Raw genomic sequence first — 13,929 nt, forward strand, 5'->3', positions numbered from 1 at the left:
AACACTTCCATGAATAACAATACAATTACAAAACCCACAGGATTTGAAATAAAATTCATTTTACAAAGTCCTTAGATGGTTATTTTTAAATGTTAATTTAGGTGAATGATTTAAATAGGGCTAAGTGCCAGTTCAGTTACTCAATTTTTATTAAACATAGAAGCCGATTTTGATATTACAATGGATTCTTTTTCTTTTCAAACACATCAAAAACCTGATGACTTTTTTCCTTGGCTACCAGACCAGTAACGACAATTTCTTTAATATAAATGTTGGGAAATGTGAAAAATTAGTATAGGGAAAACTATCTACATTCTTATTTTTAAATTTCATACTGATCAAAACAACATTTCCATTATAATTGGTGATAGCAATGCCCGAGTTGTGTTTTGTTTTTATGCTCCCCAGTGCCAGACCACAGGGTCAAAATTCGTAGGACTGAGTTTTCCAAATCAATTATTCATAAATTCAGTCTGTTCTGTGACCAAGCACCATGAACTAATATCTACAAGACCCAATTATTTGTGGACCCTTAAAATATTTTGAGAGAAACCTGGAATATCTACTTTGTCTAAGTAGTTATTAGATATTTAAACATGAATAAATAAATCAAAATTCCTCACCAGTAGTTACATAAAGCAAAGAGCATTCAATTTTTGTGTCTTTGGTGTTTTAACTACAAGCATAACTTGTTTTTTTTCACTTTTTTTTTATTGAAGATAATTTGAGTTTTCAAAATTCCTATGTATTTTGAATATTCCCTAGTATTCTTTACCTCTTAAAAGAGATAACTTGTAAAAAGAAGTATTTGGGGGGGGGGGGGGGGGAGAGGCCGGGAACAAGATAATCAAATAGCTGACTTGTATTAAGTAATGGTAATGAACAGTTAAAAAGCATGAAAAATTATTTATAATGCTCCAAAATAATTTATATTTATAAAACAATTAAGTCACACTAGGTAAAGAGAAAAAGGTAATAGTAAAGTTTTCCAGGTTTTCTATCGTTATAGCCCAAATCCTTCTGGGACTAAATAGCTCATCTCAGTATAATCCAAGTGATACATACAAAACAACAATTTTTACTCAAATACAATCAAAAATTCTCACAAATCTTTTCAATTTCCCAAAAGCTTTATTCCTATTGTAACCTTTAAGCAAACTAAATGTAATAGGAAAGAAAGTAAAGCACCAAAGGAAATAAATGATTAAGCAGAGAAAAAGAATAAGATGTTAAGTATTATTTCTTCATTTAGACTTTATTATCATACACCACTATCCCTTTCTATACTCGCCACTCCCCCAAAATAAAATTTTATTTGGAGATATTATATAGAGAAGAAACATACTATTTCTAATTCTTAACAGCTTTTTCTTTACTATAATCTGACTTTAAAAAAAATAAAAACTCTAAATATGGAAACAAAAGGATGCCAATATTATAATATTTGATCTCTTAAAGAATATGTATACATTTTTTAAAAGGAAAAAGACTTTATATAACTAAATTGCATGTATTTTCAAATATCTTTTGATTAGTCAATATTGATACATTGAAGAAATAAGCTAAAAACTCTAACACCAAAACCTATTAATAGGCAACTGGAAAGGTTACACATAATATCTCCATGCTTCTTTTTGAGAAACAACCCACTTAGATAAACCAAGGGTCATTCATTTTCTCAAATCAGGAACTGGCCAAGGCAAAATCTTAATGCTTCTCTTCATCCTTCTCCCCTCTACTCTCACCTATTCCCTCCCTGCCCCCCCAAAAAAGCAACCAATGTATTTTGGTCTGAAGCTGATCATACAAGTTATGGCTTTTTAGCACCTGTAATATTAGTTAGCCTGCTGAAAAACAAGACAGTGAATTATTAGTTCTATATTTAATCAGTGTACTTTATAACATTTTAGGAATTCAAATGTATAAAACAATATCTGAGTCTTATCAGATGAACATTTTTTTCCCTTTTCGTAAACCTCAGGTTGCATGTCTCAGAAAACAAATTAGTCCTGATTCTTCTAAGCTTGATAATAGTGCCCCCTAATGGGAAATTTAGTGAGGTCTTCAACCAATTTTTAAAACAAATATGTTTTAATATAGCCAGCCTTATTTCACAGATAAATGACACATGTGTACCCAGGATTTTTAAAAAATAATAAAATTTAATGAAAGCAAACATGGAGTGGGGAGGAGAGAGAGAAAAACTACATGCAACACTGATTTTTTAACCTTGTGCACACATCATAAATACTAACAGCTCAGAACAAGTTAACAGTTAAAATCAGCTAACAATTCCTGTGTGGAACATATTATGGATTCAGTTTGCTTTTCATGAAGCACTAGATTTGAAAAGAGCATACAAGTCTGTGATCATATGCCAAAATTTTAACCAGTTTCTTCTTCTAGGACAGCAATAGGCCCAAAAAAAAAAAAAAAAAAAAAAAAGTTTTTGTAATTGAGGTCAAAAGACCAAAGTCCAAATACCAGTTACTTACTAGCTGTTTGCCTTTGGGAAAAATCATCTTAATGGACTTCAGGATACTGATTTGTAAAATGAGGTTATTGTAGTTGATCTCTACAATCAACAAATTCCTTTCACATTCTTACCTGACTCACTTTGAATTCTGTGGCATCTTTCCTCAGATACCACAACAGTTGACAAAACAAAATTTTTAAATCTCATTTATATATGTCAAGAAGTAAAAGAATCCACTTCTGACTTTTCTTAATTTAACTTAGTTCAATTACAAAAACAACACTACCCAAAGTCCATAGTCTGTTAAGCCAAAAATTTCACTTGGGCTACTCTCTCTCTCTGCACAGACACAACATAAAATCACTGGTTAATGCACATATTGAGAAATGCAAGACTAAATGGCAATGAAATATTAATGTAGTTTTTAATCCAAATGAAGCTAGAAAGAAAGAGCATTAAAAATACTCCCATTTATATAAATTGATATATGAAAAGAAGCAGATTATATACAATAAGGACAATAAAGTAAACAACACTAAAAGCTATGAGAATTCAGATTAAATACAATGACTGCTATTGGTTCAAAAAGACCTTTATCAAAACATTTGCTTTCTCTTGGCAGCAAAGTGATAGATTTTACTATAGAATATTTTTTTATTGCTAAAAGTTCCCGGAATCAGCCAAACATTTATTTATTAAGCATCTACTTGTGTGCCAAGGCAAAATGTTAAAAGCACCAGGTTATATATAAAAAGAGGCAAAACCAGTTCATGCCCTCAAGAAGCTCACGATCTAATAGGAGAGACAATGCAAAAATAAATACAAATAAGTTAGGTACAACATAAATAGAAAATAATTAACAAGGATAAAGTCCAAGAATTGAGAGGACCTGGGAAAGATTTCTTGGAGAAAGAAGAGATTTTGGTTGGGATATAACAGAAGCCAAAGAGAATAGCAGTCAGAAATGAGGAAGGAAATCATTTCAGATCTTGCAGCCAGTCTTGGCCTACACACATGGAGGGTCTTGTTCCCAGAATAGCCAGAGCAGTGTTAATTAAACTGAAGAGTTTAATTATTGCAAGGTTGCAAGGTATAAGAAGACTAGATTATGAAGGGCTCTAAATGCCAAACAAGATTTTTTTATTTAATCCCAGATAGGAATGATATGGTCAGACCTGAGTTTTAGGAAAATCACACTGGTGGCTGACTGGAAGGTATATTAGAACCCACCAGCAAGCAGGTGTGAGTTGATGAGGGTCTGCAATACAGTAGTGGCAGTATCTGAAAGGAGAAGCAGGGCATAGTTAAGAGATGTATGTTGCAATGGTCACATTGACAGGCCTTGGCAACAAATGGATGTAGGGAGTAAGAGATGGTGAAGAATTCAGGATAACTCCTAGAGTATGAACTTGAGGGACTGGGAAGATAGTTGTGCAATAAGATTCTGGAATTATACTAAGAAATTAAGAAAATAACAAAAACGTTCTTATCTTTAACTGAGATCCCAATGCTAGGCACATTCTGAAACAGAGGTAAATAATAATAATAACAACAACAACAATAATAATAATAAGGTTCCATACACAGCAACATAGTTACTGAACATTGGAGAAAGCTAAGCAAGTTATTATACACAAATTCAATGAACTCAGGTTCAAATTCTGACTCTTCCATGATTATTATGTGTCTAGATATGACCTTACCTATCTAAGAGAGATTCAAAAATTCAAATGTTTTGTACTATGTCATGTCAACTACTGGATGACTTGAGCCACACAAGAAACCAGTCATATTGTGGATGTGGAATAGTAAATAGTGCTTCATTTTTAAGGAAATAAAACTAGTAAAAGCCAGATAAAATTGCTTCTAAATTTATGGCTATGTAGTTATCTTTTTCTAAGTGCCAACTAACTTTGCTTAGTAATTGAAAGGAAGAGTTTCCTGATACCACCATAATATGGACCTTCATTACCACATGCCCAGTATAATCGCATTTTCACATAATGGAACTTAGTACATGTGGTCATTAGGCACACACTAGGTACTACATTGGTTATAATAAATCATTTCCTTTTATGTCATATCTCCCTAATATACTATAAGCTCCATAATGACAAACATAATATTTTACTAAAATGTATATTTGCCTCAGTGCTTATCAGTGATCTGCACACAAGGATGCATAATAAATATTATGGAAATGTTGTTCAGCATTCCCTACTCCTACAACAAATTCTGATGACATTTAAAGGAATATATTTTCCAATTTATTCATGTGTACCAAGAACATTCAATGAATATCCACTGACCCATTAGATAATCCTTTAAAAATAGATTTTTAGAAAAGAGAAAGAAATACTATCTAGTTCCTCTATTCTTCAGTAACTTTTCATCTACTTGAGAAGATAGGGCAAAAAGGTAAAACCATTAAACAATAAGAGAGAATACAATTATACTTGTTTGTAATACTAAGCACCAAAACAATGATAGTTAATATAGAGTCCCTGGGTATGAATGTTTGTTGTACCAGTAACTAAAAGACAAAATCTAAACTTAGAAATCATACCTCCAAAATAACAATTTTCAGTCATAAAAGGTTCTGTATTGTTCAAAGTGTTTTCATATACATTATTTCAATCCATGTTTCCAACAATCTTAATACAGTAGGTGAGTCAGGTATTACTATCCTATATTATTGATAGATTCAGTAGCTTGGCTAAAATCAAAAGGATTGGTATTACAGCCTGATTCTTCAGTTTAGTGTTCTTTTAAAAATAAATTATTTTTAATAATGCTTAAAACATCCTACCTTAGGGAGATCAATCAAATAGTCAAACAAAACAAATAACACATTACTCATGTCTGAAAATAAACTTCATTCCACACCCATACCGGACTATCTCTCAGATGAAAGGAAGCAGGCTTCACCATTAGTACTCTTTTATAAAGATTTAAAATCGTCTAAATGTGGAAATATGTTTAGGAGAATTGCACATGTTTAACCCATATTGGATTACTTGACCTCTAGGGGAGGGGGGATAAGAGAGGGAGAGAAAAAAATGTGGAACACAAGGTTTTGCAAAGGTGAATGTTGAAAACTATCTTTGCATGTATTTTGAAAAAATATTTAAAGTCAGCAAAATTTCTATCACAATCCTTTCAATGGAACTTTATTTACATTTTTAGTTTTGAAGTTAACATTAAAAAAAATTTCCAATTCATTCTCCATACCAACTATTCCAACCTCCAAACTTTCCTATTAATGTAATGGGTACCACCACACTCAGAGCCACCCAAGTTTAAAAGACCTAGGTCTCAACTCTTCACTCTTCCTTCCTCTTCCCATATGCAATGTGGCACTAAATCTTACCAATTTCACCTTCATTACACTTGTCTGTACTCCTTTCTCTCCTAAGCTACTACCTCTAGACTTCTGGTCAGTCTTTTTGCCTTAAATGTCTATCCACTACTCTATCCACTTTACTCATTCCCATTCAGCTGTCAAGGTAATTTTGCAGATTTAGCCAAGTCAATTTCCTGAGGTCCTTTCTCCACTCCTCTGCCTCTCCTATCAATTAATATACCTGTGACTCCTTATCACCTCTAGTTACTAATACTAATACTCTTGACTTTCATACTCATTATAACTGGGTCCTCTACTACCTTTACAATCTTACATTTTATGTGCTCATAATAAGGACCTCCTCTCCACCATCTCTGCAATCCAGTGACACCATTCTTTTTGCTTTCCCTAGCACAAGACCTCCACCTCCTTAATTTTGTGCATTTTCATTGGCTGTCCAGTGCCTGGAATGCATCTCTCCTCATGTCAACATCCTAATTTCTTAATGTTTCAGTCTTTAATCTTATTTGTACATAGTTACTTTGAATGTTGTCTTTCAGATTTCACTATGACTTACTTGAAGACAGAATCCATCTTCTGCTTTTCTAATGCCTGGCAGACATTAGGCACTTAAATGTTTATTGCTTTCCTGTTTGTTTTTTATGATATAAAAATAATTCATCATATTCATATACTTCAATTTATTCAGTCATTCTTCAAGTGACAGGTAAGTACTTACCTTTTTTTTTTTTCAATCTCCTCTTAACCACTATGACAATCTAGTCCAATATTTCCAGATCTCATTTGGGATTTTTTTGGTAAAGATAATGAAGTGATTTGCTATTTCCTTTTCCAGCTCACTTTACAGATAAGGAAACTGAGGCAAATGAAATTAAGTGGTTTGCCAGGTCACCCAGCTAGTATGTGAAGTCACATTTAACCCAAGTCTTCCTAACTTCAAGTTTCGCATTCCATTCACTGCACTGCCCTTCTAAAAATTCTCCCCTTTTCCTGATGAGTTTAGTGTACTTTCATCTCTTTGTATGTGTCTATGTCTATGTGTGTATGTATGTGTATGTTCAAACCCTCCGTCAGATTCAAATAAGAGTAAACTTCAGAAGATGGCTGCTTCCCTACCTCTTCTCAGTCTTTTTTAGTCTTCTTACATAGTCCTATTTTAAGAAATAAAAAATACCACCTCCTTTTTTGATTACCCCCTTCTTGATGTTTTCTTGTAATAGTGAGTTCCTCCTTTATATTTTTTTCTCTCTTGATACTCCCAGACTAAAAATAATATATCCTTAAATCCTGTTTTTTTTTTATTTAATTCCCTCTCGGTATCATTTGAAGACATCAAGATTTTAAAGGAGAATCTGTTCCTTGCCTTTCCAGGTTTCTCTTCACTTCATTTGCATTTCAAGGTTCCTACTCAATTCTGAGATTTTTTAAAATCAGAAACATTTTGAAAGTTTTATATTCAATTATAAGCCCACTTCCCCCCTCCAGGATTATATTAAGTTTTGTGGAATTATAATAACCTTGGTTGTAAGCATGTTTTTTGGGTTTTTTTTGCATTTTAGAAATAATGCATTAAAGGGCCCTCTCTCATTTATCACAGAATCCCCCGGATCCTATGTGATGATCCTGAGTGTGATCCCGTGGTATCTGAACTGATGCTTTCTGAATTTTTTTTTTTTTTAAATAAGAAAGCTCTGGATTTGGGCTATAATATTCTTGAGATTTGTCCTTCTGGATCCTCTCAAGACATGATCAGCTGACTCTATCTTTATTTTAACCTCTGATTCTAATTGGAGTTTTCATTTATTTTTGGAAACCTAAGTGTTCAGATGATTTGTTTTTTCATTTAATCATAGTTTTCAGGGAATATGAAGGTTTTTAAATTATCTTTCCTTTACCTGCTTCCAAGATCAGTTCTTTTTGAAAAAAGCTAATTTAAATATTCTTTTAATTTTTTTTTCCAGCATTTTGGTTTTCTTCAAATATTTCTTACTGCTTCTTGATTTTTTTGGCTTACTTGAATTTGTAAGAAGTAAAAAACTCCTTGGATATGTTTATCATTTTCTCTTTGAACCCATTTATTCTCATTCCAATTCTTTTCTACCAGAGCTTTTATTTCACTAAACTATATATTGCTTTATTTCTTATAGGTATTTATATACTTCCTGCAGAAAAATATTTTTCTTTTGAATTTTTTTTCCTTTGAATCTGTTACAATTAAAGAAGTTACACTAAGTTGAAAATAAGCATTTCTGGATATACAAGAATTCTTTTAAATGATCAGCTTTGTTTCATATTTATTTATTCATCTACAATCCTTAGTTTCTGAATTAAGGCTTAGGCTTCATCTACTTCCTGTTTTGGGGTAGAACAGTAGACCCAACAACCTCGACTTGAATCACCTATGTTTCTGTGCTGACTCATGCTCTCATATTCCTAGAATTTCAGAACCTTCTCTAAAGTATATTAGTACAGAATGTTAGGAAACTTCAAGAGCTCAAAATTTTGCAGTCTAATACCAAGAATAGTGGTATACCAAACTAGTCAGTATGCTTCTGATTGCTTCTGACACCAATTCTATAGGTCTCCAACTGCCTTGAGGATTTGCTGAGGGAGTCTTTTGCTCTTGGTATCTTTGGTCAGTTTCTGGCACATTTTGAAGCTACCAAAGATACTTGTTCTGACTTTTCTATTGTCTGTGAGTTTCTTACTAACTACAATTCTTGAGGTGGAAGAAGTCATTTACTGCAGTTGTTCAATGAATTTATTGATAATTATTCCAGTTAGTGCCATCTTTTGGTTTTGGGAAAAAAAAAATACAATATAGAAGCTATTTGATGTACCTCATTTTAGAGAGCCATTTAGAAGGAAAACTCAATGTATTTTTCTTTGTGTCCATACTTTAAATTGTTTCCTGATTCTGTTTATTTGGCTCTCCATCATTCTTCATATCTTGTGGCTCCAAAGTACTGTTATATATTGAGATCCCACGATTTGTTCAACTGTTTCACCAAAGGGCATCCTTTGATGTCAATACTTTGCTATTACAAAAACTGCTTCTTTGGGGCAGGTAGGTGGCGCAGTGGCTAGAGCACCAGCTCCTAAAGTCAAGATGACTTGAGTTCAAATGTTGATCTCAGACACTTACCACTTTCTAGCTGTGTGGCCCTGGGCAAGTCACTTAACCCCAATTGCCTCAGCAAAAACAGAACAAAACAAAACAAAAAAAAAAAACCCTGCTTCTACACATATTATTTTATTTGTAAGACTTCTTTACACATGTCAACAATTGGTATTCTTGAATTTATGAAACACTATTCTATTAGGTTCAATTGCTTCTATGTCTAGGTTACCTTGCTTGGGTTTTTGATCCATTTTTTTCTTTCTAACTAGTATTCCCAATGTTCTTTATATATAATTCAGTTTTATTTGAATATATTCTTCATCCCCTGAGATTAACACTGAGCACTGAAATGAATTCATTCATTAAATAGTATCATTCAAATTGATGTATAAAGTCTGAAATTCTATAGTTCTATGAAACCTAATCTCAAGTATGCTTTAAAAATATCAGGTTTGTTTTAAGACTGGCAAAAAATAAATTTTAAACTGCAATTGTCAGCTCCATTAAAATCCTGAATGAAAAACAAGTTTAGGTACTAAAACATACTAATTAATTAAGTCTAATGGGGAGGGCTTTTGCAGACAGGCAGAATCAGAGTTAGAATGGACCTCAATTCTAGCCCCAATGATGAGGAATTGTGTCTGAGTCTATTTTATTTCAAACTATTAAGAAGTACTTCCCTGCCACTTCCCAATCTTTATCCTATTTTGCTTATACTGAAGGAAAGTCTATTTTTCTGTAAATACTTCCACATATTAGTACTGCTCATCCTCTTTGGAATCACAGAAAGCAAAACTATTACCACTCACAATATAATCTTCAAATGTTTAAGGCAGGAATCATGTTCCTCTCATATCCACAACAAACACTTCATAGTCTCTTACAAAATTATAGGATCGTGGATGTGATGCTTAAAGAATTTAAAAAGATCATTATTAAAGATCACTGTATCCAACTATCTCATTTTACAAATAAATTGAGGCTAAATGAGACCCTGACTCAGGATTATAAAAACAGAAAGTATGGGAGGCAAGACTCTAACCTAGATCCAACTGCCTCTAAGTCCAGTGCACTATAAAACACCAGACTGAGTCAATCTCCAGGCAAGATATTCCCAGTTTCTTCAACCAATCTGCATAAACTACACTTTCAAAATCCCTGAACAGTCAATTTCCTCTAAACAAAATTCAGCTTTTTCAATGATGTTTCTCCCAAAATGTGGCACCTATCATGAAAAATAATACTTAAAAAATCGTCTAACCAGCAAACTAAAGAGAAGTCTATGACTTCCAATATCTCAAGAGCCAATAACATAGCTCAAGATCACATCAACTTTTTTGGCTGCCTAAATTCTATAATAATCACAGTTCATAAAGATAATAAGATAATGTTTCCCTCCTCCTAAAAAAGGTACTCAAACCATTTGATAGTATTAAAAAAAAAAAAAAAAGGCAAGCTAGATTTGGAGTTTGGACTAAATTGTAGCTCAGCAAGAGCTTTCTAAATGGTTTTCAGCAATTCACCTCCATTTTGTGGGAGGGTTGGAGGGAAGAAGCCTTTTTCACATAAAATTGTCCATTGAGCCAGGAAAAGGCTTGCTGATAGGGCTACCTGCCTCAAATCCCTCCTCAGGTCTACAATGTTCTTCCTTCTTATCTCTGTCTTTTGGCTTCCTTGGCATCTTTTAAGACCTAACTCCAGGAAGTCTTTTCCCAGTACTCTATTTTGTATATACTTTATTTGCTATCTCCCTCATTAGATTATGAGCTCCTTGAGAGTAGGAATTATTTTGCCCATTTTTGAATATTTTGCATTTAGCACAGTGCATGGCAAATAGTAGATACTTAATAAATGTTTTTACTGAGTGATTATTCAAAGGTTACAATAGAAACAAAATAATTAGGTATTGCTGAGCGGAGGGGAGGGAATCTAGATGATGAAAATCTCAAAGTGGGGAACTATAGCAAACAAAATCAAAAATGTTAGGGAATAGACTAGATCAAAGGTGTCAAATTTAAACAATAATATTCCCCCAGTTATATTTTAATATGGTCTGGCCTCAAGAAAGTTGTGGGCAACATTAACCCCCACCTTCATGGTTTGGTACCTCTGGACATAGTTTTATTGGTGAAGTATGAACTGCTAAACATTATTTATGAAATAAAAATACCTAAAATACAGATACTAAGCAATGCCATATAAAAGCATATCATAAAAAGGGAAATTTCTAATTAATACATTAATGTCCCAACTACTTATCTTCCTCTACTCAAACAAAATAATTATGTTGTCATTCAATTATACTGAAACTCCCCTTCTAAAATGGTAGAAAATAGCTTGTTCTCTTAAATAGGTGACAATATCCCAAGGAAATCTTGTAAATGATATATTTAAAGAATCATTTTAATGATGGGAAAAGCTTCATCCAGTTCCTTCCCAAATTATCACAAATGCCAAGGCAGATAAAGCTGAATCAAATTTTACGATATATCTTAAAACATATACCCAAAAATGACCAGCAGGATGAATACAGAGAGGCTTGGAGAGACTTACATGAACTGATGCTAAGTGAAATGAGCAGAACCAGGAAATCATTATACACTTCAACAGCGATATTGTATGAGGATGTATTCTGATGGAAGTGGATTTTTTACAAAGAGACCTAACTGAGTTTCAATTGATAAATGATGGACAGAAGCAGCTACACCCAAAGAAAGAACACTGGGAAACGAATGTGAACTATTTGCATTTTTGTTTTTCTTCCCGGGTTATTTTTACCTTCTGAATCCAATTCTCCCTGTGCAACAAGAGAACTGTTTGGTTCTGCAAACATATATTGTATCTAGGATATACTACAACATATCTAACATATATAGGACTGCTTGCCATCTAGGGGAGGAGGTGGAGGTAGGGAGGGGAAAAATTGGAACAGAAGCGAGAGCAAGGGATAATGTTGTAAAAAAAAATTACCCTGGCATGGATTCTGTCAATATAAAGTTATTATTAAATAAAATAAAAAATTAAAAAAAAACATATACCCAAAGCACTCACATGCTTTACAAAAACAAACAAAAAAAAAAGGTTGACATAATAGTGACCTCAAATCAATTCTTATAATAGAAAATTAAAGTCTACTGTAGAAAAATGTTCTTAAAATGTCAGCTAATTTAAAAATACTTAAAAGGCATGAGAGAAATACTATTACCTTCATCAAAATCAGCATCATCCTCTGTGTGTTGGGGAAAGGGAAAACAATTGGTGATTTCAAGTCTGTCTTCCACTACCAGACCCAAAAGTACTCCTTGGACAACTTCATTCCCTTGTCCTTCTTCTTGGTAATGTTTAATTATTTTCAAAACAACCTAAAAGAAACCATATAAATAACTTTACAGGTATTTGCAGAGTTCCAAAATCTTTTACCAGAAAGAAAATATATGAAGTAGATTGCAATGAAGCCGAATTCAATTGATAAAAAAAAACTAGAAAATGTAACATAAAGGAGCATAATGATGAGACGGAAGAGAGACATCAACAGAAAGAACCAGAGTAGGAGACTGTATATCCTTATCAAAAGGCTGATAAAATAGTTATTTTTATTTTAGCCACGGTAACTTCGAAAAATTATCTAGTTCAAAGTTTCTGTCCATTAGTTTGAGACTATGTTTTCACTTGTCATCATTGTCTTCAGACCACAATTAACTATTTAGTTACATACTAGCAATTTGGTTATTAACTTTTATCTCAAATTGAAATGGGGGGGGAGGAAATGCAATAGGCAAGTTGGAAAAAAAAAAAGTTGCTAAAGCATGTAGAAGGTAACAAATTGTATTTTTGCCACTGTAGTAATAAATAGCTCCATAACACTGCCAAAGCTGGCACCTTCTTCTTAATAGTATCTGTTTATACTATATAGTAAAGGTACGATGCCAGCTAAAGATCTGAGCTGGGGGACTTGGGTTGAAATCTCCACTATGATGTCTTAATTGCATGACACCAGGCAACTCCCTAGTAGCTTTGACTAAATCCTAAACTTGAATTTGACTTATCTGGCTGATGAAGGAAATACTTTGTAGGTCCTCCTTACATTGAAAAGTGATAGTGCTCATTAAAACTTATTAAACTAGAAACTCAATTTACAAATTTAGAATAGAGTACTTATTAGAAATATAAGATAGTCCTTTGTCCTAAAAACTGATGAGATCTATGGAAAAGTATTCAGAAATAAAACAAAGAAACCCTTTGAGAGTTTCAGAATAGGGACCAACCAGGCCATGGAAGTAGAAGTTCTTTCTCATCAATGGGGAAGCTAGGAAGGTGAGAGAGAGGTAAAACACTTCTTTCTTCCCTCCCAACCCAGTGCTACTAGAAGAAATAGAGAATCTATCTCCTACAAGAAGCAATAAGAGAATATGGCTATTGTCTGTGGAATATGGTAAAGGTAGAGAGTTCTAAAGGATGGAAAGGTATCATTTATTTGCATGGTATTTTACTTGGGAGATTTTTAGTTACAAAAATGCAATACAGCTTTAGGCCTTTAATGGCAATGTCCATAGAAACCACAAGATGGGGATGTTACCCCAATGAAAGGCTGTCTCTCTATGCAGGTCTTCTGTCAGTATCAGTATCATAGAAGGAACCATCTAATCCAACACCTTCATCTTACATAGAAAGAAAGGGATTCAGAGGGAAGTTATCTGCCCAAAATCACATTGTAGTAAGTAGCAAAACCAGTAAAGAAACCTATCAATTCAATCCAAAATCTGCTTTTCCCTTAAGCACATACTCTGCTGTATCTCTACATTTTCTTCTTCTTCTGTCCTTTTAACTGTAAATAATATAGAAATTAAGAATTTTATTTACTTGAGTTGCCCAACATGGAAAAAGAAGGCAAATGGAACATTTTATATTTCTCTCAAAAAACAAAAACTTAATTTAATGTACACTTTTTTATATATCCCTCTCTCTGGA

General features: G+C 33.1%; 1 protein-coding gene across 1 annotated transcript in view; it reads right to left on the reverse strand.

The window, feature by feature from the left end:
• The window catches only part of EIF3H (eukaryotic translation initiation factor 3 subunit H), a 106,253-nt gene that overhangs the window by 69,512 nt on the left and 22,812 nt on the right, over positions 1 to 13,929 (reverse strand). The window contains exon 2 of the mRNA XM_051971008.1: positions 12,167 to 12,323. Within this exon, the coding sequence (XP_051826968.1) occupies positions 12,167 to 12,323 (157 nt within the window). The remainder of the gene's footprint in view (positions 1 to 12,166; positions 12,324 to 13,929) is intronic.

Source organism: Antechinus flavipes, chromosome 1 (assembly GCF_016432865.1).
Source record: "Antechinus flavipes isolate AdamAnt ecotype Samford, QLD, Australia chromosome 1, AdamAnt_v2, whole genome shotgun sequence".
Lineage (NCBI taxonomy): Eukaryota > Metazoa > Chordata > Mammalia > Dasyuromorphia > Dasyuridae > Antechinus > Antechinus flavipes.